Source organism: Colletes gigas, unplaced genomic scaffold (assembly GCF_013123115.1).
Source record: "Colletes gigas isolate AHSC1104 unplaced genomic scaffold, ASM1312311v1 Colletes_gigas_Sc00010, whole genome shotgun sequence".
Classification (NCBI taxonomy): domain Eukaryota; kingdom Metazoa; phylum Arthropoda; class Insecta; order Hymenoptera; family Colletidae; genus Colletes; species Colletes gigas.
Window position 1 is genome coordinate 9,560,763 of NW_025106639.1, and position 27,996 is coordinate 9,588,758.

At 39.0% G+C, this 27,996-nt stretch overlaps 5 protein-coding genes across 7 annotated transcripts in view; 2 read left to right on the top strand and 3 right to left on the bottom strand.

The window, feature by feature from the left end:
• LOC122397881 (calmodulin-like) overlaps positions 1 to 11,223 on the bottom strand; it is a 43,807-nt gene extending 32,584 nt beyond the window's left edge. Inside the window, exon 1 of the mRNA XM_043397343.1 lies at positions 11,099 to 11,223. Within this exon, the coding sequence (XP_043253278.1) occupies positions 11,099 to 11,101 (3 nt within the window). The 5' untranslated portion in view covers positions 11,102 to 11,223. The remainder of the gene's footprint in view (positions 1 to 11,098) is intronic.
• A 2,880-nt stretch (positions 11,224 to 14,103) lies between these two features.
• Positions 14,104 to 15,243, bottom strand: LOC122397849. Its single transcript, XM_043397289.1, has 3 exons — positions 15,066 to 15,243; positions 14,614 to 14,773; positions 14,104 to 14,509 (listed from the first exon to the last, which is right to left on the bottom strand). The coding sequence occupies exons 1-3, from the start codon at positions 15,235 to 15,237 to the stop codon at positions 14,104 to 14,106; spliced, it is 738 nt and encodes a 245-aa protein (XP_043253224.1). The 5' UTR covers positions 15,238 to 15,243.
• Positions 15,244 to 17,664: 2,421 nt separating this feature from the next.
• Positions 17,665 to 21,262, top strand: LOC122397980 (probable fatty acid-binding protein). Of its 2 annotated transcripts, none has more exons than XM_043397519.1 (3): positions 17,665 to 17,909; positions 20,156 to 20,427; positions 20,978 to 21,262. In XM_043397519.1, the coding sequence occupies exons 1-3, from the start codon at positions 17,831 to 17,833 to the stop codon at positions 21,029 to 21,031; spliced, it is 405 nt and encodes a 134-aa protein (XP_043253454.1). In that variant the 5' UTR covers positions 17,665 to 17,830; the 3' UTR covers positions 21,032 to 21,262. The 2 variants fall into 2 exon arrangements, with proteins under 2 accessions (XP_043253454.1, XP_043253453.1); XM_043397518.1 differs by lacking the exon at positions 17,665 to 17,909 and adding an exon at positions 19,872 to 20,015.
• A 116-nt stretch (positions 21,263 to 21,378) lies between these two features.
• Positions 21,379 to 22,648, bottom strand: LOC122397979 (cell cycle checkpoint protein RAD1-like). 2 transcript variants are annotated; one of them, XM_043397516.1, is made up of 5 exons: positions 22,554 to 22,646; positions 22,241 to 22,465; positions 21,960 to 22,154; positions 21,605 to 21,880; positions 21,379 to 21,515 (listed from the first exon to the last, which is right to left on the bottom strand). In XM_043397516.1, exons 1-5 carry the CDS (start codon positions 22,644 to 22,646, stop codon positions 21,486 to 21,488), a joined length of 819 nt encoding a protein of 272 aa, XP_043253451.1. In that variant the 3' UTR covers positions 21,379 to 21,485. The 2 variants fall into 2 exon arrangements, with proteins under 2 accessions (XP_043253451.1, XP_043253452.1); XM_043397517.1 differs by having other exon boundaries at positions 21,405 to 21,880; positions 22,554 to 22,648.
• Positions 22,649 to 24,482: 1,834 nt separating this feature from the next.
• LOC122397757 lies at positions 24,483 to 27,646 on the top strand. Its single transcript, XM_043397139.1, has 5 exons — positions 24,483 to 24,641; positions 24,726 to 27,073; positions 27,166 to 27,261; positions 27,346 to 27,433; positions 27,495 to 27,646. Exons 1-5 carry the CDS (start codon positions 24,587 to 24,589, stop codon positions 27,644 to 27,646), a joined length of 2,739 nt encoding a protein of 912 aa, XP_043253074.1. The 5' UTR covers positions 24,483 to 24,586.
• Positions 27,647 to 27,996: the final 350 nt, after the last annotated feature.

Here is a 27,996-nt window from a genome sequence, read left to right on the forward strand (position 1 = left end):
ACACAACCTACTAAATCAGCTGCGAAGCACGCCATTAATATAAATATGTAGGTATACGATACCGGAGCACAACAGTGTTTCTCAAACTTCCCTATCCTGGTGTAGAATTACATTATTATAATGTACTGCTCGAGCGCTAGATTTGTTGTACCGAAGCGGACTGAACATTCGGAGGAAAACGTTTGTATTTTATAAATTGTGGTACTCGGTCTCGAGGATATAATATTTTTCAATTTAAATGCGACTGTTTGATAACCGAATTAATTTATTTTATAAAATACATTGGATAAAACTATCTCATTGGAAACGAAAAAATTGAATAAAATTCTATTTTTCATTGTTTTCGATGAAAGCGGAACGGATAACAGAACGGATCGAACAATGAATAGGAAATTTCAGTTATTTCAAAGTTTTAAGCTTTCTCGTTTCCAGTTTTCTTTTCCATATTTTTATTACCGACAACAGAAACTTTTTTAATTTTCTCTACTACCGCGAGAAGTATTTTTTTTTATTTCACCGTCTAATATGTTGCTCTTTATCTGCTAGGAGCTGGCGTTCGTGGATCCCGATTTGAGGAACGTTGCTATGGCATTTTTCCCCCTTCCGTGCAAAGCTCAGGAGCCTAACTTCTGAGCGCGATGTTTGAAAGCGGCAGGTGGGGCTCGCGAACGCGGAGAAAACAATCCTTCGACGGTAAGGTTTCGCGAAATTCAGAACGAGAGAAGTTTGAATTGTTGGAACGTGAATGGTGGCGCATATTCGCTGGGTGCTAATTGGGAATGCGCGAAATCACCAAGAATTAACCGATTAATCGGCTGGTTGGAAAGGGAGACAAACGCGTCGAGGGCGAACTCGTTAGCGCTGCGGCTGACCACCCGTTTACGACCGATTTCACGCAGCGGAGCCGTACGTGACTGTAATTTCGCTTATGAGAGGGGAAATGATCGCGCGCGACAAGAAAAACCAACAATGTTTACATTCCTGGCAGAGAATGCACTCTGTTCTCGCGCGACAAAATCTTATGCGAATTATCGATAGACGGTTGAATAAACGTCGTCGCGTTTTCTTTCCGGGGTAGAATAAAAGTTCATCTTCCGACGGCACATTCGAGAAGAACGGTTATAACATAGAGACAAAGGAAACAATGTCGATCGAAAGAAAACACGCGACGCATTCAACGATATATGTATAATAGCGCGTTATTTTTGTCGTGGTTTCAATTAGTAGGGCTTTATTAAAACATTACATATCTTTTAACAAAGAGACGCGGATTAATCGTTTGATACGGAGGCGGATCGAGACAGTAGTAGGTATAACGTACGAAGGTCAAGTTGAAGGTTGGCAATAAAAACGGTATCCGAAGTAGAGCGTTTTTCGTATACCGTGCTCGAATCGCCAGAACGTCACGTCCTAAGTTAAGGTTAGGAGCGCGTCAAGTACGACAACGTATACATATACTCGAAAGAATTTAGTGGACCCCGCCTCTCTGTTCCTATCCATAGGGAAAGCTTTATCTCCATTCCTCGCATACCAGTGTATTTTTCTCTCCGGGGGCTTTCACCCGATGAAAAGTACGTGTTTCCGGCCGCGACGCGCTTCCACCTTTTTGAAAAGCCTCCTAATGCGCGGCTACATTTTACCGAGAACTCCGTTTCGCCTGGATCAACTTGTAGAAAAGGAAGAAAAGGCGACTCGAAAGGATGATGCACGAAGGCGGCTCGTAACGCGGTACACGAAGAACACTTAAGGCTTTTCTCGTTTAATCGTCCCGGCGGTGCTCCATCCGTCTCGAAACCGTCGTATCTTGGGTTTCGAATTCGTTATAATTAACGAGGAGCAGGGAACACGGTCGACACGGAAGTACGCGTAGGTAGGACGCGTGACGGGCGGAAAGGCGAGAGCCGGCGCGGCAAAAATTTTCGAGGATCGTAAATTTCATCGGCAACCGCGAAATAAACGGTGCAAAATATGAGCTCGCGACGTAAGAAGGCGCACCTTGGTGCAACGGCCGTGCGATGAAATTTAAAATTTCATCTCGCGCACCGCGGAAGTTCGCGTCAGGGGAAGCCTATAACTGCATCAGCTTTTGCGCAGAGAACGCTTTGCGCCGCGCAAATGGACGCTGGTACATGTTACACGGTATCGTGTTCCACCATGTAAAAGGTGGAATGTTGTCTATGCAAATCTGGACAAATAGAGTGTAGCTAGCTGGCAGACAAATGGCAATGCTGCCCAGAGGGCGGACGCGACGCTGAAACGCTCTGCCCGGTACGCGTGAAAAAAGGAGAAACGAACGTTCCCCGTTTCAATTTTACACGTACCGAACAGGAGAAGACGGTATTTCGAAATGTCGCTGTGTCAGCGACGTTTCGCATTACGGTTCTCGTCTTTCGCGTCGACGAAGAAAACTCGTCGTTAGTCTCGTCGAATTGTTCCCAAGAAGCTCGACGAGGAGTTGAAAAGGAATGGACGAGCTTCTTTTACCGGTTAATAACACCGCACACAGTTGCTCGACCGTTAATTGTCTAAAAGTGCAACGATTACCAACGAGATTTTTAATTATAGGCCGACCGTCCTCCCCAAGCAGACCGAGAAGAAGAATTCGTAGTGTGCCAGATTTCTACATCCGACGTGTATCTGACGGAATAAGGAACAAAGGAAACAAGACTCCGATTAGAATCTCGGGTCCAGCAATTTAGCAGGTTGATCATCACAGTTTCTTCCAAAGTAACTTACCCTAACGAAGTAGAAGGTTCGTTTCAGTATTATTTTACTTCGTTACCGTTACTCTAAACAAGGGATCCTTATCATTGTGCAATGAAATCGGCACGTATATCAAGTCGAGAGCATACAATACCCAAAGAAAACGGATTGCCGAGTAAATTGTTGTCCGTGATACATGAAACGTTTGCATATTCAATCGATGAATATGCAAATTAATCGCCGTACGCGATTGTAATCGAGCGGCGAATAAGTGAGGAAAAAAAAGTTTCATACCCTGTGCGAAAAAATATTCGTGGGCGGTGCGCGGCTGTAACAAAAATACCGGCGAGGGGAAGGGGGAAATCGATTGTGCGATTTAATTTCGCGGTATCGGATCGTTTCAAAGAGTCACGACCCCGTGTTAGCTCCCCCAAAAATTCGATGAATCACAGATATTGTCCTTGGGCGAGGGTGGCGTACTGTGATCGAAACACACTCGTGTTATCCGCGTTATCGTCGATAAGACGAGATCGATGCAACGTGCCTTAATTTAAAACGCCGCGAGCTGTGCTCGTATCGCGATGTCCCCGCGTTAATTGCCGCCAATCTATCTTCTTTTTTTCTTACTGGCTCTCGAACGAACATCAACGCGACGTTTACGAATGAATCGCGCCGATTCGACGTACGAAAACGCGTTCGTCGAATAATGGAATGTATTACTCGTGGGTAATAACCTTATATTGTATTTCTTTTTCAACGTGTTACGCGATAAGTTTGCATACATTTTCTTGCAACCTATATTCACTTTATATCCCTCTTTATATTATAATTAATTTTATTCCGGATCGATATCGTACAATATCGTTCTCTAGGAGGGCTAAAGTAAATTGGTGGAAACGTTTTAATAACGAAAATGCTTGATAGAACATTATTGTTCGATATTACTCGAACGAATATAGTCTGGATGTTCGTAGCAGTATGACCGCAAATAACACCATGTAACTTCGCGAAACGCGTAGCCGGCAGGTATCGCGTATTTACCTACCGTGCCCAATACGGTTTTGATAAAACTAACGGTTTATCGAATCGCGCTATTTTCTCGTTGCAACAAGAAACCGTTGACTCTCTCGGTACAACCGGATCGCAATTGACAGATTTGCCGTGAATCAGAATTAACAATGAAACAAATATATTTGTATATTTATTTTTGATGACGAAGGCAGGCAAGTGTAACGTAATATTAATTTTGTGACGTTTCGGTCAGTGATAACAACACTTTGCAGGAAAATACAGCAACAGAAGTTACCGTTGAAGCCGTTTGTTACCAAATACATATATCATAAACACACCATCCGTTGATTTAAGAGCAATGAAATAAAAATTTATTACATTATTTTAAAACGTGGTTACATACACGATGTAACATTGATCGTTTCTCATAAAGATAACACGAGTTTCATACATTGAAAAGTTTCATTATCCAAAATCAACATTTATTTTGCGCAATCAAAATTTTTTTTTCAAACTTTCGATGAACCGTACGTAAAACGCTAACGGCGGACACGGCAGAGATCGTATATTTTATTAACGCCAACGATAAATAGCGAAACGTTATGACGGACGATGATTTTACGGTTATAGTGGTGTTTCTCTTTGCAGCGCAGTGGCCGCAATTCCGTCCTCGGATGTGCTCTAAGTTATTACGATGAGTATTCATAAACGAGCCCGGTGTCTTGAATTTATCGTGATCGTCTTCGAATTTCTGCGGCAGCCCGTAAAATATAAACAAAGGTGAAATATTGAAGAGAGACTCGTAAAGTAAACAACGCAGCACCTTAATTCCGTCTTTTACATCCGACCGTTTCACCTTTAATCAACTCTGTCGAAATGCTCGGACTGGCTGGTTCGTGAATATGTCCGAAGAACGTCAAACTTAAGTTCTAACATTCTGCTTTAAGTTTCGAGCTTCGGAATTAGATTGCAATACGGTAATGTTTCAAACTATAATTAATCTTATTTTTGTTGATAAGACAGACTTCCAACAGCTCCTTCGCGCGATATTCGATCAATTTAACTTTCCCTGTGAAATTCATTGTTTGTTTGTAAAATGTTCGTTGCTTGAAATACGGATTATCCGGCTTTAATTTTAACCACACGCAACGCTTTCTGGACTAATCCCTCGAACGCTCACCTTACGCGACACACTTCTTCTTTGTCGCAGATTTTTTCGTTTCCTGCGCCCGTGTTCAGCGCCAGAATCGAGGCTGAAGAACGCATATACGCGAACCTGGAAGTTCCAGAAGAAAGTTAAGACAATGAATAGAGTTACCTCGCGAAGTTACCATGAAACGTCTTTCAGCCGTCCGCGAACGATACTGTGAATGGCGAAGTTGAATTAAATGCGAACTCGTTTGCTTAATATATTCAGAAAGGAAATGCGCGTTAATGCGGACGATGGCGTCATAAAAATACCCCATTCTCGCCGAAATCAACTTTAATCTCTCGCGTTTCGTCGCGCTTTGAATATATTATACTTAACGAAACTCGGTCTCGGATTACACTGGTAATTATAACGCTGCTCGGACTAATTAAACAGATAAATTCATATTTAAAAAACAATTTGAAATATGTATATTACTTAAGAAAATGGTCCGTTTCTACGCGAATCCTTGTCTTGTTTGAAGAAAAATTCAAGACATTAATAACGCAAACGACCTACATGAGCCCCTTAAGTCGTCGACAAAGGTGTCGCGAATGTTCCCAAACTTGCCCTGTTCGACAAGTTATGTTCTCGCCTCGTTGGATATTAATGATGCCGTGCGAACTAATTACTCAGACAAATGCGACAATACAACATAGCCAATTAGAATTCAAGGTGTTCAAACAGCGCGGCCGAAGACGCGGTTTATGGAACAGCCTGCTATTGTTGTAAAATAATGATTCATAACCATTCAAAATGATCAAAATAAATACCAGGCCGTATCTTTCTTGTTGGTTACGTCTGATCCGAATTGATACACTCGTCCAATTTTTTCATACGCGCAACTCGAGCGTAATCAATGCTCGAGCTTAATTAAAAAACTCGCGTGTTTTATCGCCCATGCGAGAGAATTTATCAAAAGGAATCTCCTGAAACGGCCAATCGATGGAACAGCTCGCGTTGCACGCGTACGAAACGCTTACACGGCTTCTTCGGCATCGATAAACAATAGAGCAAACTATTTCGCGTGCGAACGCAACGGAAGAACGGAAGAATTTCCATTTCGGGCAATAGGATGCAAGAAGCGTTACGCGCTTCGGATACGAACGAGGACACGAATGTTCGAACAGAAGCGTTCGATATCAGAAAAAACGTGCGCGAATCGCGGATCCGTCGTTCGAAACACGCGATCGAGAAATCATATTGTGCGCGCAAACGCTTGGAATACATATGTATGTACATACAATGTACTTTTGAAAACGCACGCTCGATCGGACCTCGCGAGACGAGAATACCCGAATACCGATTCTAGGATTCCAAGTATGTATTCACCGGTCGGCCGATTCCTGCACATCCAACTGACTTCCAAAGATATTTACTCGTTTCATAAGTAATGCGGGTTTGCCGAGGATTTTCCAATAAAACGATCAAACTGGAAACTGGCGAGCGAATCACTTTCTAGCTTTGTTCGTAAGTCGCGAACGAAACATTGTCAGCAGCTATGGAATTTCGACTGGGAAAGGTCGACGGAAAAATGGGAAAGAATTTTTTAGCGTTAAAGTTATGAGAATTGATGTTGCTGTTGAAACGAAACGTGTCTGTACGTGTAAAAGTATATCATCCGAATTCAAAGACTCATAAAGTTTATGTTTCGATATCAATTAAATGTTTTGGCTTCGTAAATGGTTATGGTTTCGGAAACTACCACTCCGTATTTTTACGATTCACTGGAAGAAACTAAATTTGTCTCTTGTTTATCGCTGGCTCGTCGAAATGAAACTTTTATGGAGGTCGTCGCGTTCAGCGTGATCCTTTTTGGCCGAATAACGCATGTCGTTTACGAGGATCTAATCATTGATAGACGAAAGGGTATATTGTATAACGTGGTTCTCTCGCGCATTCTTCGTCCTTTTGTACCTTTGAAAATTTCGTTATGAGACGCGACGCACATCAAAAACAGCTATAGGCGTGCATTTTTTCCCCCCCTCGCGTAAGTTTAAAGCGACCATGGATCAGCGTCTCCATAAATTCTGCAATAAAGCGGCATTGTTACGCGCGTAACGCTTCCGGAAAACATTCTTTTCGATACTTAAAAAAAAAAAAATTCCAATGCCTATCGCGAAACGAACCAAAGTACGCATACGTACTGCACGTTTTTAATCGAATTTAAACATTACGTTGAAATTAAGAATTAAATAGAGTCAAGTGGATATGGACCTTGGTACCGCTGGCACGGTATAGCGAGGGCTATTTCTCCTTTCGACGTGGAACAAGACCCGGAAAGAGTCCGAACGAATTAAAATAACGGAACGTTCACCTATCTCTTACAAATTACCACGGAAAATGGGATAGCCTAATTAGATTCAGCCTTCCTCTGTCGCGTCTCTCCTCACTATCGCGTCTCTACCCTTCTACGTTCCGCGGGCGTAGAAAAAAAAACCTGTTAAAATGCTGCAAAGGACCACCGCAAATGAATGACGAAGCACCGAGATGCACGACCAAAGGAAAGAATGCGAACTACATTACACGTATTATGACGACGTCAAATCATATGATGCGTACAGAATGTAAAACAAAGTCGAGAATGTTGAACAAAATTTGTTTCTACCAACTCTCTCGCTCCTCTCCCCCTACATTCCACCTATTCCGCGTACGCGCATCGCTTTCAAAATGGTTTAATCACGATCTACGTTTAATCAAAGATTCGTCAGTGTTGGGAATAATCGATATTAGTTTTATCAGCATATTTTACTAATCTTATACCAAAATATTCGTGGAGGACTGTTCCTTTTAGCATAAACTACGTTATATTTTGAATTACCGCTAAACGAGACACGTGCAATTTTATTTTATTTAACGACTATCCGAGGCGATCGATGTGAACAGAAGAGCATGAAAAATGCGCTCGGGACTCAACGCGTTAGGGGACATTATCCTAGACGTATCGATTTATCCACTTACAACAAATATCCGTAAAAAATTTCATTTTACGTCGACGGTTATTTTGGAAAGTTGAAACGTTTCGTTTGAATTATTTAGAACAATTTCGGAAACGACGAGCTCGAAGATTACCAACGTGCTCGATGATAATGGGTTACCGGTTTCGGTTCGTCCTAGCTCGTTAACATTTTCAAAGTGACCCGGTACTTTGGGAAGAGGCCGACACGATGGTATCGTCGAGGATGAGACACACGAGCCATTTTTAGTACAGTTTGAAACAGACATTCCAGTCGACGACGTGCTCCGTTAATCTACAGTTAATAGCGTGTAATTATATATGCATATGACACGCCGGTTTCGAGCTCGACTGTTTTAAACTACGATTTGAGTTTCGTCAGTTTAAACGAAGGAAGCCAACCCAGGCTATAGTAAACAGTAATTGCTCGAAACGTTTGCCCGTTTCGATGACGTTGCACCCTCACACCGCCGCGCCGCGCCGCTGCGGTTAATTATTTTACGTCTATAAGAGCAAACTTAGGCCCGATGAGAAAAATGTATTCCTCGGGCATCTCGCCAAAAGTCTGTTAAAACGTAATGCATTTTAATTCAGTGACCCAAATCGATACCGTCGCAAATTCGAAGATCAGTTGACCGAGTTGCCTGGCACTTGCCTCAATACAGAGGACCACGGAACACTAGAACTTTCGGGGATTTCAACGCGCGGGGAAATCTTCCTAAGATTTTTTATATACATTTAGGTAAATACGCGACGAAAATTCGATTTATATAAATCATAATTCGCTGTCACGTGCCCGTGGTTGTTAATAACTCAAGTATAATCTACCAAAAAAATGCTATTTACGAAGGCATTATAAAAATAATTTATAAAAGAGTTTGAAACTTTGGTTGCTGCGAATATTTTTATTAAATATATAAATTTTGTTGCTCAAATTATGTTCCGTCGACTTTTCTACATTTTTGCCAACGAATAAAAAGTTTACTCGTTCCTCGACCACAGGACTAGCTTTTGTTTTTGAACTCGATAAATCGTTTGAATATATTTTCTATACTTTGTTGTTTAACCGGACGCATTTCTTCGATAAAGTTGTACAAATTTTCCAGCATTACGGTTCAAGTATACACATATACATATACATACATACCCCCGAAATCCTACGTACGTTAATAACTTTTTAACGAAGCCTCCGTCAACAAATTGGTATTCTTGATTTTCGTTCTATTTTTACCTCCAGAATCTCCCATTACAATTTTTCCCATGGGTGGCCGAACATCCTGTAGAGTATGGTTAAAAAATCTACATCGACTCTATAAAACTAGAATATCATTGTTTGAAACGAAAGCACACAACGTTCATCTCCTACAGAAAGTCAATAACTTCCGAAACTCTAGGTGCAGATTCGTTTGCGCGAATTGATAAAACGCTTTTAGCGATAAACACCTCGATAGACTGTTTGTTTGCTTACTGATAAAACTCGTGTATCTGCGGTCTGCGAATGGTACTCATATGCTTACAGATGAATTCAGACCAAAAGTTGGCCAACGGTGCATTCTTTCAGCAATCGCTCTACCCCATCTGCGTACGATCTGACCATTTGTCTTCTTCTCTGACGACGTGCGCATTCGGAACGTCGTGTTCTCGTGTAACGAACGTTCATCGAAAAATAAATGTACACCGGGAATGACGGAGAACGCGTCAACTCTTACAGAATTAGTACAACTTTGTCGAAGACTCGTTCCGGAGGACAATGTTTGAAAGTTTCGGCCGACGCTTTAGCGAACGAAACGAGACTACGACTGAGAACACCGGAATTGTAATTCTTAACGTTCCAACTATATCTCTTAGATATTGCAGACGTGTCGGTGTAACTTTCACTTTCGATTTTATTCTTCGAGATATTATAAATTAAGGATTCGAATATTTAAACGTACTGATAATGATGTACGAACAAAACAGTCATTACGAATAAAACTTGTAGCGCTTCCTTCGTGATGCTGGTTGTATCCGTTTCTATGATTCAGACCCAGCATGAAACTATTGGGTATGTCCCTTTGATCATTCCAATTGTAGTCATAGTTACTACATACCATCGGTAAATTCCATGGAATTTCACTGTAATAGAAACCGGGCATTTACTCGAAACCGATAATGAACGGACGGACTGTCGGACGGACGCACGCACGCACGCACGCACGCACGCACGCACGTACGTACGTACGCACTCGTCGTATACGAAAGAGCTGCGTCGAGCAACAAGTTAAAATAAAGAAAACGATATGTTTGTTCGGTGTCCGTGTTTGGCAAATGGCAAGCACGTACGGTCTTGGTACAATTTCGAACAAAATGTGACGAGCATGTAAAAGGACACTCGTGGATATGTATAACACATCGATTCGCATTACCTCGGCCACTCTGGAACACATACACTTAGGAACACATATTTTCTGGCAAAACACCAAATTCACCGGCCTCGAATTACTTTTTTCTACCGGCTGGCCATTTCTTAGCACGAGTACGACGCGGAGGTCAACGAATTGTCAACTCTCGAGAAACTGTACGGGAAATTTTAAAAAGGAAGATAAAAGTCGAGGGCACGAGATTGGATACGTTAAAGAAGAAGACGTAATGGTGTGCAAACAAGCGCGGATGTAAATAATCGTGCGCAATTAAAGGTGCCACTTGAGCTGCATTCTCGGCTGAGAAAACCGAGTCAGAAGTGTCCACGGACCATTTCACTTGCATAAGATCACCGTTTTATCGACCGCGTAGACCAAAAGATCCGCGCTCGGATAAAACCCAAGTACATACATACACGTACACACCGACTTCTTCTCCAAAGAGAAAATAACGGTGTCGCATTATAAAGCTGTAAGCTCTATTATTCCCGTGTAAAACGCACCGCTGCTATTCTAACGTCATTCGCGTTGTCTTTTTGTCCCTGACTAAATTGACAGTACGAGGTTTTCTTTACGATTCACCGCGAAACATAACGAAGCGCGTGAAGAACGTATCACAGCACCGTGAAATGCCGAAACGGCATTTAGAATAAGTCGATTCTCACTCGTTTCGTCCATTCAACTACTGTTCGACCGTTGAACTGTCTTCCAAATAATTTCTTCGACTGGTTAGAAATACGTAGATATAGTCGCGGCAAAGGCCGCGCGCCAACAACTATTCTCAATAAGTTCGGAGAGAAACTGTGCCAACGAAGGCTGAACAGAGAGAAAAGTACTTACCATCAGTAACTTGACTTTGTTAACCAAAGGGGATGTCGTAAGGAACTTGTTGACGGCCGTCAATATTTTCCCTTCCAACGTGGCAGCGTTTCCGGCGTCTCGTCCTTGCGAACATCCGGGCCCGATGTCCGCTTCTCCGGGGCTGGGCAACAACCCCCGGCAGTCTCGCGGGAAATCCCTCTTCTTCAGTCTCCCCGCGGACCCTCGTGGCTCCTCTTCCCTTCCTGCTCTCGCTTCCTCAACGATCACGCTTCGCGCGCGTTTCTCCGATCCGCAACAAACCCGATTACCTAATTTTATTCCGGCGACCCCTCAAGGCATCCGTTCTCGCGGGACAGCTGATCGCACGTATCCTCCGGGAACACAAACTCGAGGGTGTCGCGAGGCTCTCGGATGCGAGAGGAATGTTTAACGAGAAACGATCAAGATTGTTTGTCCGCTTCCGATAAGAACAATTGTCCGCTCTCTCGAGCGGTAAACGAGGATCAGAGTTCAGGTGCTGTCGATGGACACCACCGAGTCTTCGACGAGATTACGTGTCTCTGGTCTTTAAAATAAATTATTTTTAAAGTCGAGCGCGGCCATTTTTCGGTATTTGCAACGATAAGGTTCGATTCGATACCGCCAAGTCCAAGGATCAGTCGATGTCCTTGAAGGTCCTTAGGGTCCCGACGGTGCCGCGTTCTCGACATGGACTGAAGTCCGGAGCGGGCCGACGGATGCTGCGAGTTGCTCCAGAGGCAGAAGAACGCGCGCGCGAGAGAAAGCCGCGCGTGTCCAAGGGGGAAAGAGACACACCGAAAGGAGGGGAACGTTGAACGAGCGAGGGTGAGAGAAACGATCACGAGGTAGGGGTTGATACATACATGGAGATCGTCAGAGTAGGGGAGTGGGAGAGTGTCTATTCAGGGAGGGAGTGAATGGAAGGGAAAGGAGGGTTCACCGAGGGTAGAGTTTCAACGAACGCCACTAGTTGCTGGCAACCCTTGAATGTTTACGTGCCTGACGTTCAACCTTGGTGCCGATTATTCTTACCGATACGCGAATCCATTATTTGCCAACGGGATTTTTATTCGAAACAAAAATATTTACTTTTATTAGAAATCAAGGAACTAATCTATTCTCCGATTCTACATTCGGCAGAATAGTTCCCGTGTTTTGAAAAATATTTCGTGGTATCCTCTGTTTCACCTTTTGTTTTGTTCACTTTGACGATCAAAAATTTTACGAAAAACCGAGACAATAGAGTGCAGACACGATGCGATCCTCATTGTTTCAACGTTCGGTCATAAATACCCGATGACAAAGGAAATGTCACTTGTGCCGGAATTTCTTGCGGATTTGTCATATTTTTTCTCACAAAACTGGATCGATCGAGTATTACGGTAAACGATGTTACAATATTCGCGTTGTTACCGCGGAAAGTTAATAACGAACATTTAAATTTAAACGCGAGGGCGCAGAATAGGCTTCTGCGCTTTGTTTTCACAAAACTAGGACCAAAGACATCGTGAATTAATTAATAATTATCTATAGTTGGTATTTTTTATTCGTTGTACACAAATTAAATATGCCGCGAGAGAACCAGTTTACGCTCGACTACAAGAGGATGCTACGCGTACAGAGGACACGAGTGAGATAATTAGAGCTAGTAAAGTAAAGATAATTAAAACAAGTAGAGCTACAAACGAAATGAACTCTTTCGCAAAAACGTGTAGAAGAGCCTCCACGATGGAAGTTACCTAATTATTCCTATGTTCGGTTACCACGTGCCCATGTGAAAGCACTCTTATCCTCGATGTGATAAGTTCCTCCGGACATAATCTATCTTACATGCGGTGTATAGAAAGAAAAAGTTTTCGTTACATTTTCGTTACATTACAGGTAACAAAAAGAAATATGCTAGTGGGGATGAGATATTTATATATTTAAGTACAAGGTTCGCCTTTGCTTAAAAAATTATTGCTGACAAAACGACCAGGAAATTTGCGTTGAATTTTATTAAAGAAACATTAATTGATTTACATGATATTAGAAACGATTAAATGATACACCGAGTGTTGGAATCGTTTCATTTGAAAGTGATAAACGCGATTACACTACCAAATGAGTAAATACAAATACTCGATGACAAATATGTACGTACTAATATCGGTACGATATTTAAATAGCAAGTAAACTAAATTCGTCCAACCAGGAAAGTTATAGTTTTATGTATCGTGACGAAATGTATTTATTTCGGTTCCTAAATTAAGTACTTTGTTATTTGTACGGAAAACATAGAAGCTTCGAAAGCACGACACAGGTGCTGCCACCTGTTCACACTTCCCTAAAGACAAACAAACCATATATCGACTAAAAGTAACATTATTTCTTATGTATTCATTCGTTGGAATCTCGTTTCACATTTGCTCTGCGTCGAAAAAATATCGATGAAACATCAGTGATATTTATTTGAAATTACGAAAATACATACTTACATACACTGTCGCCCGGCGCGCGAAACACTGTATCGCGTTTCCTAACGATACAGCAACATCGACGGGGGGATAGATCCTATCTATTTCTATTTCTGCTTTTGTCGAAACAAGTTTCTTCGCATAATATCACAGATATAGGTACTCGAAGTGTTATCCATAAATCGTGCTCTTTCGCAGAAAATTACATCTTGAACGTAGGTAAACGTTATCGCAGCACCATATCGACGAAACGAACGATCCACGATATTATCGGATAATTATTAAAACGAACGCAATTAAGACGCAGCTCGTGTCAACGATTCGCGTTGCTACATGCGTGCGTCGTTAAATAAGGTAAAAATTGAAAATTGAAACGATCATTGTGCCATTTTTGATGATAGTTTAAAGACGTGACTCGTAACGTAACGTCGTTCGTGATATGAACGAAAATACATATTGCGCGGACAATGATACTCACGGTGTCCAAGTCTCTGAGCGCTGGACTTGACAAATTAGGATCGATCGTGCGTAAAACGCGCGAAATAATCACTGCTTATTGTCCGGAGGACGAAGCGCCAGGGCCAAAACTTGTTGCATCTGTATCCTCACGTCTAGCTTCTTCTCTTCCGGTACTTGTCGAATAATCGGCAATAAGGATAGCAGAAACATTTTGTCGTAATCGTCCTCGTCGTAAGCAACGCGTTGGCTGCTGTGCGAGGACAGCATATCGTGAATTTCATTATCGAAGGACGTGAACGACGTCTCGCAAAGCTGCTTCGGATAACGGGGACACATTTTATAGGATGCGCCTGGTTGAAGATAGTCCCTACCCGTCGTTATGGAAGGAGCAGCGTGTCCCAATGGTACATCGTATTCCTCGATCACCGGATTATCAACTTCGCCCTCGCTTTCCTCGGATTTGCAATTATTTAACGTCACTCCGGCGACGTTTCTGTAACGTATAGTTGCACCAATATAGTAGAGAGGACTATCCGTGCATTTGTCGTTTAAGAGAACGATCTACCATCGAACAACACGGTATCTGACTATACCAACCGTTTATTCTCCACCGTTGGCATGAGGAACAGCAGCTGATCAAAATGCATGTATTTCTTTCGCTTCCGACCAGCTGGTCCTAATTTCTGTGACTTTTGAAGCTTGAGCTCCTTCATGAAATAATCACGAATATTTCTCCACTTTCCTCGTAAATTTTTCTCTAAAAACCGTAAGCACAACACCGTCATACACCATATACATTGGGATTCAAACTAATCGAAACGAATAAAAGATTAAGTTGAAAAAAAAATATATGGAATACAGTTTGAATCCTGTTTTTTTATTTGTTCGATCGGAACGATCGAACGATCGTCGGTTTGATAATTGCTCGAGAAAAATGTTGTAATTGATTTAAAAGGACGGCAAGTAGGTACGGTCACCGCGACTAGTGCCAGGGTCGAGCAAGTGCAAGTGGAGGAATCCGGATCGATCGATCGCAAGAGGCTGTATACCTTCTACGTTTCTCTCCTCGTCCGTCAAGCGCGCCCAATTCGGTACCATCACCTGGCAGACCTCGTCCCACGCGGTCATCTTGGCGTTACGGTCGTTGTACTCGCTACGATTCACATCGTAAATCGCCGGTCGTTTCTCTATTTCCACGATAAATTTTTCCGTATCGAACATGCTGAATATTAACAAGACCGCCACTACCACCCCCCTTGGCAATTATCTCCTCCGTCTCTCCCTAACGTTGTTCCTCTTGAACTATTGTTTTTTTTTTTTGTTTTTTTTTTAAATTATACGAGATATTTGCGGTTAAATACGCGACGAAGGACAGAGAGAATTGGAGGTTTTGGTCGACGATACCGTGCAGAAGGGGATGGCGTGGTTTTAGCTCAAGAAACGTCGACTGTTTTTCAACGGCTCGAACAAGATACGGAATTATCAATTGGAATTAATTCGACCGTCCAGACGGTAAAAGTGGACCGATATTCGCGGTCAACGTGTTGCGAAATCGATTAATCGAGATCAACGGTGAAAATGGAGAACCGGTCGAGAAGAATGGCAAATAAATTTTGGACGGAAACGCGTCTCCCGCAGGCGATTCTGTTATGTATATATATGTTAGTTACGCCGTCGCCGGCAGCTTGCGCGTCACTGCGGAGAAACCGTTGCACGGCCAGCTTGGTTTGGCATCATGGCGCTAGGCTGGCGTGCGGTTGCGGTTGCGGAGCGGAATCTATGCCGCTGCTATGCCGCAGCGTTGCCAAATCTACCGGCGAGAACTGAAAGGCGACGGATCCCGCAATCGCTTCTCCTCCTTTCCTGCGAACCATCGTTCGTATACGTACACGTATACGTATATGTATGTAACCGTGTTTCCAATGCGGCGATACTGACGCGCCTCGACCGCGCCGGATTTATAATAACGTTTACGAGAAACCGGTGATCGTCTGGAACCGGTTGTAGGAGTTAACGCGCCTCGCTCTCGCTATAAATAAATCGATCGATTAAATAATGAAAATTATTACGCAAATAGCTGATCTCGCGCCTCCATGAATATTTCGGAATACATACATCGGAATATTTCGATTCGAGATGCGACAAATTGGACGGGAACATTTTTAAACAAGCTGGAACGATCGAGACTCTGCGTTTACACGAGTTCCGTTCTCGCGCGGTGGATGCGGATTTCGCGTTGTTTCAACGTTGCCAAATGTACGCGATGTACACGAACGTCGAAAGTGGCGCGTTGCTACGTGATTGTGGACCCCGTGCTCAGCGGGAACGGGCGCGGATACGCCGCGCCGCGGCCACGTCGTCGCGTTTCCACCGCGGTGTTATCGACCATGCTGGAACTGGGATTTCGCAAATGCGGTGAAATCGACGCCGGCTACTCGACCAATTCAAACTTATTCCACTTATTTTGTTCATGATCTTTGTACAATCAGTATCGTTGAGAAAACAGTACAGCACGACAAACTGTTTCGATGATTCATGCTCCGTTATCGATCGAAAATCGTACGACAATCGATACACGAACAGAAGCGGATCCAAAAGGAATTTGGATCCATTGTTTATACATATTGTATACAAGCGTATGCTAAACAATTTTTATAGAATTCAATTTCATGTCTCTGGGGAGGACGATCGCCCATATTGTCCCTTTCCTCTATTCCTCCCTGAGTTTTCGTACGTGATAAGGCATATTGCCTATCTTAATTACGATTCAAAGTGTTGGAACATTATCAGAAATAATTACATTCATAGTTTAAGTGTCAAGTATTGTGATTGGCTACGCGTCGCGCGCAGACGTTCACTCTCCAATAACCAACAAGCATCGATATACTCCGAGATAAGTACTTACTTGCGCACAATTCGAGATTCCGCACAGTTTGATCGTTGAATAATTGAATAAAATTAATGGTATTTATATAATTACGCATCGATGACAAGTAAAAATGCAAAGATTCCAAAAGATGGTTATTCAGCGTTCGAAATGTTTAATAGAAGAGATCTTTGTTCATAAATGTTGGGAGAGATAATAAATATTTATTGTAATAATGTACAGCTACTTTCTTACATAATAGGTGTCAAGAGTGCAAATTTCGGAGCCCATAAACTACCCGAGAGTTTATTAAAAAGTCACGAACGTCTTGCCATCGAGCGAGATATACATATGTATAGTTATTTCCCGAATAAATAAAAACGCGATGGAAAAAAAAAAGTTGAAAAGAAAGAGTGTTAGTGCTTTGAACTAGAAAAGAGAATGAGAAAGAACGGCAAAACAATTTACCAAGATGCAATAAAAAAAAAAGAACAAAGTACAAGAACGAGACGGAACAGCGACTCTGCGTTGCAGATGCAAATGTCCGGTAGAGGGGCCCGACCAAACGTGTGCAAGCTAAACTGGCAAAAAGAGAAGGACGTTTCCCAAACGGAAGATGAAAAGAGCGAGGAGTCGAATGAGTAAGAGAGATTGAAAGTAGGAAGGGCGTAAAGGGGGTGTACAGGAAGGAGAGAGATAAAGCAATGAGGCGACGGGTGGGACAGAGGAGGAGAGAGGTGTGTAGTCGGTTCAGAATGCACAGACGTAGGTACTTACCTTTAACGTTCTTCGTCCTCCCAGATCCTAGTCAGTCTAGAGCCGACGACAAGTCAGTGAACATCGGTCCGTTGTACTCGTTTCTCTATATTTCACCATAGGCGATCGTCCTTTAGACCTACATATATTCCCAGTCACGTGCTCGAATCCAGACAGTTTCGATCGATCGTCATGCCGGCCGAACAATTTCTTGGAAAGAGATACAAGCTGTTCAGCAGCGAGAATTTCGACGAATTTATGAAGGCACTCGGTACGTATGAATCGATAGAACGTTATCCGATCGCATACCAATAACAGGACATTCCCTGGTTGTAATTAACTTCACGTTCTAACGTTGATTTCGTCCGACGAAACCGTCTCGTATACGACATATTATGTTGTCGATGTACTGCAAAACTGCATTCCGTTGTAATAAAATATCTCACGATCTCAGCAGAATATTTATAAAAATTATCGTACGATATGGTTCTAATTTTAAAAGTGATGTTTAATGAGAATGCGTAGACGCCTACATACCGCCATACAATATGGTCCGTTTCTAATTTAAACTTGTAACAATAATCGGTAGATCCACGGTAGATAACAGTGTTTATTATTGATCGAGATCAGAGTGATGTATGTATACATATAATACTTTCTGATTCGATAATACAGTGCTGGGAGATGTAACGCGCGATTAATGTTTCGATAGTGCTGATTCTCTTACCGGAAAATTCAATCTTGCCACGAAAGAGAATGGTCCCGGGTCTAGAACCATGCTGTCTGTAATGATAAATAAGATAATCGGTTTTAATGTGTTGAACTATGCTCCCGTGGCCGTGCAACGACCTGACCTCACGCTTAATTCCCGCCATGTGCTACAGACAGAGTCCGATTGTACCTCAATTTAGCACTTGAATTAATTTACCGGCAAGATTAATAAATCGCAATTGTCAGTCGAATCGCGCTAATGTATGGTACTTATGGAATTGACTTAATAAAATTACATTACGATATGTACAGGGTGTTTCAAGATTATAAGTAGAAACTTTACCGTTGCTAGAACTCGTTGAAAAAATGTATACTTTATTGATCGTTTCGTACATACTTATCTTACATTATTTGTTTGTAAACTAAGAAATCTTTGCAAGGTTATGCGTACTATACATAGAACCACCGAGATCACGCAGTATCGTTTACATGCCTATGCATGAAACGGATATGCTTCGTTCCTGCATTCAAATAAGAATAACAAATCGTTTACAATCTCGTTACTTGCTCGGCATACTACGCTCTACAATGCTATCTATATTTATTTATTTCTTTTAAAATCGTTCCCAAGGAAGAAACCCTGATACTTGTAACGTTTTATACTATAAAGTAGCAAGTTTACAATTAAATCACGCTCTAACGGGCGACGTGAATTGATTTTTATTAAACGAACCGACTCTGTTTTGTATGTAGAAACTTTGTTGTGTTTGTCGCGTGAAAACGGCTGAAGGCATCGTGATGAAATTGAGAACACATTCCTAAAGTAGACCATCTTAAAATATCAGCTCTTTAACAGCAAAAGTATTTACGATACAATTTGTTGGAAATTAAACTTTGATACTTTTTTCTCGTACAGAAATGTTTGATACGGAGACACAACAGAGCTTTATTTAGATGTAACTTAAACGGTAAAAAACAAACTATAAGATTACGCGAGGGAAGTCACGGATATAAGATAGCATCAAGTTCCGTCAAATATGCATGCACTTAAGATGTAACAAAATATCATGAACTGTAGCACCGTTGTGATTTATCTTTTCGAGCGATTAATCGTTGAACGAATAAATTACAATTTATCTTGAACGAAGAAACATAAATTATTCCTTTCTGAAACGGCGACCGATTAAAATTTTTGTATACACGTATGGAGTATAGTGAAGTATAGCAGAAGAGCTCGTGCTCGAATCGACTTTTGAAAGTACATATTATTAAAACCTATCATACATAAAATAGAAAACTAAAATTGTGACAATTGTATACTCTTCGTGCAACTCGAGCAAACTAAATAACATTATGATTGTCGTTTCCAAAGATACACAGTACATACTCTCCGTAAACACGTCGCGGAATCAGAAACAGTATCGCAAGTTCAAACTTCAAAGTTTCGCGTCTGTATATATTGATATAATTGATAAGAAACTCGGCGGTGTCATTATTTGCAATATAAGATGCGAGATAATGGCCAAGCTGGTATTTAGTTTGCTTTTCGCTTTCGTTGGTTGCACATCGTGCTCGTACTTACTGTTAAAAATGCTTTCGGCCTTTTATGGGAAACGTTACAAGCTGCAATCCAGCCAAAACTTTGACGAAATGATGAAAGCCTTAGGTGAGGTATATTTTAAACAAGAATCACCTCGCATGCCAAAGTGGAAATAGCAAAAGCTTATAGTTTCTATATTCGAAGAACGTCGAAAACGTTTTAAAGTCTGTATCGATATTTTTAAATGAAATCCCGGTTTCTTCTAGGCGTAGGATTGATGGTACGTAAAATGGGTAGCAGCGTGAGTCCTGTAGTTGAATTAACGGAGAACAACGGGCTCTACACACTAAAAACGACCAGTCCATTTAAAAACTCTGAAATAAAATTCAAGCTTGGCGAAGAATTCGATGAAGAAACGCCGGACGGAAGAAAAGTAAAGAGCGTGTGTAGTTTAGAAGGAAATAAACTTCTTCAAATACAAAAGGGGGAGAAGCAGACCACGATTGAAAGGGAATTCACGCCAACGGAAATGAAAGCAGTATGTATAGCAGTACTAATAATTAACAGATTAGAAGAAATTAAGGGAGATAATTGTTGAATTTATCGCATAAAATTGGCAAGAGATGTGTTATACCGATTTATTCGACGGCAAACGTTAAATCTAATAAAAAAACACCCCGATAATCAATTACGTAATCTCGCACCATAAGGGATCATTAAAGAATTATAAGTTTAACGGTCCAATTGAGTTACGTTTCGTGCAATGGAAACAGTTCCGCAAGGTTGAACGACACGACAGATAACAGGGCGAACGTTTAATGATAATAACAATGCCTTTGTCATTGGTCAAAAGATCCGCCAATTACCACGTGCCTCTTGTATTCGTGACTCGAGCAATTTAATAAGTTCAATAATGGAGTCAATGATAATCAATTAATTGAAAGCCTTGAGAAGTAGTTGAAAACACATTGTATGTATAGGGCTTTACACAATGAAAACGATTACAAATATTCTATACGAATACACGTTTTTTACCCCGTCGAAACGAGGAAATTTATAATGTGAATCATTTTTTGTTTGTATTGCAGGTGATGAAAGTCGACGATATAATATGCACGAGAGTATATAAAATTCAAGAATAAAACTCGTTATCCGAGAAAATGATATTTTTCGGATCAACGATTCATTGACAATGTTGAAAATTATTCTTGCAGGTCTAAGAATTTAACAAAATGGAAGCAGAAAGTATGCGTACACGCGTATAAATGTTGCTGCTATGATTTCAAAATGAAAATCAGCCCGCACAATATTTCGGATGCGTATAATCCACCGTATATGTATACGTTAATTAAATAAATTTTCAAGAACTTCGATATTTTGTATATTTTGTATGCTTCTTTCGATGTAATTCAAATTGTTGCTTTCTGCACGAACAAGTTTTTAATAAATAATAAAATTGGTACAAATATATAATTACAATTACAATTACAATTAATACGAGGTTTTAACATGATGATTTAGATCACAAGAAATGTTGTAACATCGTGTCCACGTTTTTACAATCCCACCATATTTTATTATGATTTAGAATACAAACTATTCGTCTGGATCTACCATGGGCGAAATCTGAAACAATACTTTTATATATTTTTATGCATTGCTTGCATGCATACCCTAGTTATGTAAGCAAAACATAAAAATAACTTGACTCTTACATAGTATTCTATGTAACATGTATGCCCATCGTCAATTTTAATCATATATTGAAAACATAACAACCCACATGTATCTGTTCTCAAGGAAACTTTATTTGCATATAATAATGCCTTCATAGCTGGTTTAATATGTGACAATTTGTAACTAGATGTTGCTGTTGAGGAGCATTCAAAACTATCTATTAAATCACCATCATGTGGTAGCTCAATGTGACAAATTCCAGCTAAACCAGCTGCACTAATTCGAAAAAAAGGAGCAGAAGGTGACAAGAGCAACTGTAATAAAATTATAAAAATAAACAACTATAAAACGATCGATCCATAATAAATAAATAAATGTCTAATTGTGCTCTACCTCTATTAATTCACTGGTAGGATCAAGTTCAAATAAAACATCTTTTAACAATTCAGTTTGTAATACTACTTTATTTAAAACATTTTCAGGTTCAAGGTGAAAGTCTAACAATTCATCAGGTTCTTGAGTTTTTAAAGAACAATCTGTTATAATGCCATCTTCTTCTATAAGAACTGTTACAGGATGACCAGTACCCTATTGTTAGAAATTATTAGTCTTGCTAATTTTTAATATCCAACCTTGCCTATGAAATCTTTACCAAACATTTCATTTATACATACTTTATAAAAAAGCTGTAAAGCCACAGAGCTTCCTTGAGAATTTATATTGCTCCAAAACATACAAAGACATTCTACTAATATATTCAGATTTATTTGAAAAATTACATCCTCTTTCAACTCAAATTCTTGAAACACATAAGAAGGAATATAAGCACTAGCTTGCATACATTTTGTATCTTCAACCGTTACCTTTAAACCATTTTCAGTTCCAAAACAAGTAGCATTCTAAATAGAATAAAAAAAATTTCTAACAATAAGACAAATATACACATTTAATTTTTGCACAAGGTTAATATGTTTAATATTACAATACCTCTGTAAAATTAATTGCCTTTAACAATTGTACCGTGGTTTTAAGGTTTCCCAATTTTGCAACTAATTTATAACTTTCTATATCAGGGTACATATTGTTCATAAGAGACTTGATATAATAACAAGTTTTGGAACTGTTTTTCTGTTATGTATTGATACAACAATTTATGTTTGGTAACTGATGCAAGCCAAGCTGCTAAAACATGTTTGCAAGTAAATAATGATCTTTCATTTAATACTTGGCATCTGTAAGTTTAATATTTAATAACATCTAAAAATTTTGTTTAATAAATGCTAGAAGGAATTTAAAGATCTCGTACCTAAAGGAAGCACAAATGCAATAATTTATATCAGGAAAAAATGTGTATATAGATCCTGATAATCCTTTAACTTGTACTAAATATCTACCATTATTCTGTTTGCTATGAGGTTCAGTAACAACAGTTTCGGATGAAAAGATATGAGTTACACATCCTTTTTCATACAACTCTAGTGCCCTTTCAAATACACCACCAAAGATATTGTACAAATTTAACAGCACTTTGTCAGATACTAAAACCATTGATCATACTTTGTAAAAATTGTCACATAATTGCAAAAAAATTATAAAATATGTACGTACATTTTTGTTCCTTCTCTACACTTTCAAATGTTTCTTTTAACGTATTATTTATGAATTCTGAATATTTTGCATCGTACATCACAGAATCGATTATTAAATGTTGATTGAAAGTCATTGCACAGATGTAAAAACATAAAAGTCGTACATGGAAATTATATGTGTGTACGTAAAATGCAAATTATTCGAAATCATATTATGTAAAATGTAAATGTGATTTTGCAATTAATGAAAAACAGTATCTTAATACTGCGTGTTACCTCACACGACACTCTTAAACACCTTCGTAACAATACGATAAATACAAAACACCGTGATAATATATTACTGTTTCTCAATTAAATAATTAAAAAATTACAAACAGTTATACAGTTAAAAACAACAATTGAATGCGTTAGCAACTTCAGATTATAATCAACTTAATGTATACGTTAAAGAACTTTAAATCACGTTACGTACAAGGTCAAAGGTTTAGAACCAGAACTTATAAATGAGTAACCAGAGGAACCAAGGTCGACGTCCACCGGTCAACCCTATGTTGCTACAGGTCAACTATTATATTTCTAATGATTAACGTGATGTAATGATTACATTTCAGCATAAATGTTAATAGAGTTATAAGTAATGAATAGACGTATGAAAAGAAACCTGAAGTAGAATTCAAATTTCTTTTCACTGTTGCGTCCCGAGTTTGCGGTTTAGGGGAAAAAGGAGGTGGATTGGTGCCCGTGCTCGGCGAGGCGCACAAAATCAAAACTACTCGATACGTTTAAAAGTACTTTGGCAAAATTTATTTGTTATACAACTCGGTTGAGATTGAAAGTCGTTCTGTTTCTCCGCGAAAATCCTCTCGTCGTCCCAGGTGTTTGTTCCTTCTCCGGAAAATTCTCAATCCTCCCTCTGAGTTGTCCTGATCCAATCGGGGTTTGTGCCCTGCCCCATCCGTTCGTCTGCTCACGTTGAAAAGCATACAATTGCATTGTTCATTATAATACGCTGGTCCGTTTGAATTTCGCTCTTAATTAGAATTCAGTTACTTACATGACTGCACTCGACGGTGAGTAATCGGGTTTCAATTAATTCCCGTTGTGGCGCTACGTGCGTTAAACCTACATTCACGTAATGGCGTAACATCACGAACATTGACATTCCTTTTCCTTGTGATCTCTAGTGAAATATTTAGTTATCTGGTAGTCCATTTGTGTCGCGGCGAAAGAATATAATCATAATCCAATAAAACCCTAAAAGTTCCCTATTCCCTATTCCTGATTCAAAATGAATTAATGGTAGCCGGTGTAACGTATCCGAATGTGTCTAACAGACGCTACGATCTACGATTGTAGTTTTAAGGAAACGAATCAAGTTGTGCGAACTGTTTTCGTCGGTTGTAGTTAAGATTTTAATAAGACATTAAAATGAATCGACGTCGAAGATATGCTGGTGATTTTACAGATTCGATAAACAGTTTACGTAAGCAGAAGTGATACGAATGTTTTGTGTATATTGCAAATGTTGAAATACATTTATCTGTTGATCGAATAATTTGTTTTCCAGAATACAGTACTAGTTCTGAGATAGATTCCTGTACGCCTTGTTCGCTTTCCATAGACAGTTTGGATGATGAAAGAACAAGAAAGTACATGTCCAAACATTCTACACATAGTTGTAAACATTCCATTATTTTAGCTAGTAGTTCTACAAAGGATTCTTTTATGCTGGATACACCCGCTTTATCTGTTACATCTGTTCGATCTGAACCAGATTTAAATAAACGTATTAATTTATTTCAAGGTAGAAACTTGAAGGAACAATATCAATATGATAATGGTTTTGTGCGTTCGTGTAACAAAGGTGAAGATAAAGAAAATTGTAGTCCTCGATGTGGAACGAAAGATAAACAGTTACAGAACAGAGCATCTAAAAAACTAGTAAGCGAATTAACATTGACTGCACCAAAAAAAGGCATATTACAATTGCATAAAAAATTGGAAAGCGATAAAGTAAACGAAGCATCAAAGAGAGATAGTAATTATAACATACATGGCAATAAATTTGATGCAGTTCCTGTATCGGAAGAAAATATAACCTCTAAAAATTTTGAATATAGTCAAGTAACCAATGAAACGAAAAAATTTGAAACTCTACTCTGTTCATTAGATACTCGGTTAAATGAAACAAAGGAAGCATCGAACCCGCAACAAATTTTGAAACGTTTATCCTCTGAATATGTACTTTCTCCAAGAAAATTTAATGAAAAACTAGTAACTATTACCGAAGAATCTATTATTAATAATGGCGATGATATATGTAACTTATCTGCAGTAAATTTAAGCAGATTAACAGCAGAATTGAGAAAAATATGTAAATTCATAGAAGATGAACCTTCTCCTGAATGGCCTTCATCTCCATTGTCTACACCTCCTTCATACTTAAAACAAATGCTCACAAGTCCCATATGCAATAAATCTATTCCAGTTACTAAAAATGAACAATTATTAATTTCACCCGTAAATTCCCTACCACCTTCCACACCTTTGTCCGCCATAGATGTAATTAAAAAAAGATTCTTCCAAAAAATATCAAAAAATAATTGCGATGGGAACACTAATGATTTAATTAATGCATCATCAAATATATCTAGTACCGAATCTTTCGAACGTTTGGAGGTTCAATGTAAAAGATTATTTCCTGATGAAAAAGAATGTTTTCAGCCATTACAACGAAGCGTATCAGTGCCTTCGTTGTTGAGTATGACAGAAATTGAAAATATTTGCGAAGAACAAATGGCTTTATTAGATGTTTCTAATACATCTGATGCAGATAACACAATTCTAAGTACCCCTAATTTATTGGATATGCATTTACATCAAAGTTCATTAATGAACAATTCGAAAAATGAAAAAGAATCAAGTTCTAAATTACATGAAAAATCTATGAAGATTAGCGAAAACTCGGACATTAACATGGCAAATGATGATAAAATTACATGTAATTGTATATCACTTGATATAGATGATTTGAAACAGACACTTTTAGAAGATATAGCAAAGAAAAGAAAAAGATGTCTTGATACAGCAAGACTTATTAAAGAAATCAATGCTGATATTAAACTGACAGAAGAAGAAAAGTCATTAGGGATGTCCCTTATGTTGATTACCGAGAATGAATCAAATTCATTGACTTGCGACGAAGCTAAGTTTTTAAAAACCCTAACAGTTTGTAAAGATTATCAAACATATTTAGAAAAACAGAAACCTATTTTTAATTTATTGATGAACTCGGATTCTCGCGTGCCTGAAACTACATTCGAGAATAAGGCAAGCGTTTATTTCAAAAACGATGAAGAAATTAAGAGTTCAGATGCAGATTGTTTTAATATGAAATTGCCATCAAAAGCAAAGAAAAATATTTTAAGTCCAAATGTAAAATATACATATAGATCACCATTATTAAGAAATAGAAACAAAGAGACTAAAGAGGAAACACAGTTTCCAAAAGCAAAATTATTTTTTACACCGGGTAAAACTCCCCCAGGTAAACATTACATAAAAAAAAAGATATATTTTCCGGCTATGTATAGTCCGACAAAAGATACAAAAGAGGAAAATATTTCGAAAAATTCACATGCAAGAGGGCCGCGTAAAACAAGTTATAATACTGTAACTTCGCCAATTGGTATGTACATAAGAGGTACTGATATGCAACTTATAAAAAATATACATGCTAAAACAGATGATGTATCGCTTCAATTTGTAAAAAGAAATGATAAAGCATCTTCAAATAGAAATTCAAAACAAACAACTAAGTCACAAAACATAACTAATTCTAAAACTCAAGGAGATATGTCAATGAAAGTTAATTTATCTTCAAAATTAGGAACACATTTACCATATAAAAAAGAGGTATATACATATATTCCTAGATTTACCTGAAAAGCAATATTTTGTAAAAATTACTTTGTTACAAATATTATAATTTTGTTTGCATTTTAAAGACAAGCATATTGGTAGCATCTGAGGTTGACAGTACACATAAAAGTCATTTTTTACTACCTAAAGTTTCTTACAAACTTCCATTACAAGTTAAGACGGTATGTATTTTAATACTATCTGTTTCCTATTTTGGAAATAGTATATACACTACTGTACATATTCCTTTGTGTTATGTTTGATAGATAAAGGAAACAAAATCTCCCAGGATAGGAGCTCGTGTAAAGAAATTGCTCGAGTCAACAGAAAATAAAGTTGTTATCCGACACCAAGGTATTATTATTCTATACATATTAATATAAAATAAGAATCTACTTTTCACGAACATTTTCAGGTAGAATTAACTCGATCCAGAAACAGAAGAATGCAGGAATAATAGCAAATAACGAAGTATTGGAAATTAACTATGAACCAGAAGATCAATCTATACACATAGAACAGGCAGCTAACAAAACGAATTTTATTCATAAAAAGAGAAATATTTAATTAGCGCTTTAATATTTACGGTATAATTAATATTTTATATTTTTATCTGGAATAAACCTCAAATTTTAAAAAAGCATTATTTTGTTAATCAAAATTATATTTTATTTAACATCGGTTTGCATGTTACATCTGCAAAAGAATATGTAATAAAGTTTATATATTTTATTTTACATAATTCCCGTTCAAAATTCTTTCCTCAACTGTACTTTCTAGTGGATTTAAAGGAAAAGCAATAAAAATTAGGTGATTTATCAATTATATGAGTCACCAGTGGTATAAGGCCTTAGACGAACGTTTTCTACGCCGTTTCTAGAAAGAATAAAATCTACGAGCGTTCTGCGTATTGCGTT

Excerpts from the sequence above, each read along its gene's own strand:
- LOC122397849 (XM_043397289.1), bottom strand. The coding sequence starts at position 15,237 with ATGTTCGATACGGAAAAATTTATCGTGGAAATAGAGAAACGACCGGCG. Across the intron at positions 14,774-15,065 it reads CGAGGAGAGAAACGTAGAAG|AGAAAAATTTACGAGGAAAG; the intron begins GTATACAGCCTC and ends TACGGTTTTTAG. Across the intron at positions 14,510-14,613 it reads CCAACGGTGGAGAATAAACG|AAACGTCGCCGGAGTGACGT; the intron begins GTTGGTATAGTC and ends TATACGTTACAG.
- LOC122397980 (XM_043397519.1), top strand. The coding sequence starts at position 17,831 with ATGCCGGCCGAACAATTTCTTGGAAAGAGATACAAGCTGTTCAGCAGC. Across the intron at positions 17,910-20,155 it reads CGAATTTATGAAGGCACTCG|GCGTAGGATTGATGGTACGT; the intron begins GTACGTATGAAT and ends GGTTTCTTCTAG. Across the intron at positions 20,428-20,977 it reads CGCCAACGGAAATGAAAGCA|GTGATGAAAGTCGACGATAT; the intron begins GTATGTATAGCA and ends TTTGTATTGCAG.
- LOC122397979 (XM_043397517.1), bottom strand. The coding sequence starts at position 22,646 with ATGTACCCTGATATAGAAAGTTATAAATTAGTTGCAAAATTGGGAAAC. Across the intron at positions 22,466-22,553 it reads AGGCAATTAATTTTACAGAG|AATGCTACTTGTTTTGGAAC; the intron begins GTATTGTAATAT and ends TATTCTATTTAG. Across the intron at positions 22,155-22,240 it reads CTTTACAGCTTTTTTATAAA|GGTACTGGTCATCCTGTAAC; the intron begins GTATGTATAAAT and ends TTCTAACAATAG.
- LOC122397757 (XM_043397139.1), top strand. The coding sequence starts at position 24,587 with ATGAATCGACGTCGAAGATATGCTGGTGATTTTACAGATTCGATAAAC. Across the intron at positions 24,642-24,725 it reads AGATTCGATAAACAGTTTAC|AATACAGTACTAGTTCTGAG; the intron begins GTAAGCAGAAGT and ends TTTGTTTTCCAG. Across the intron at positions 27,074-27,165 it reads ATTTACCATATAAAAAAGAG|ACAAGCATATTGGTAGCATC; the intron begins GTATATACATAT and ends TGCATTTTAAAG.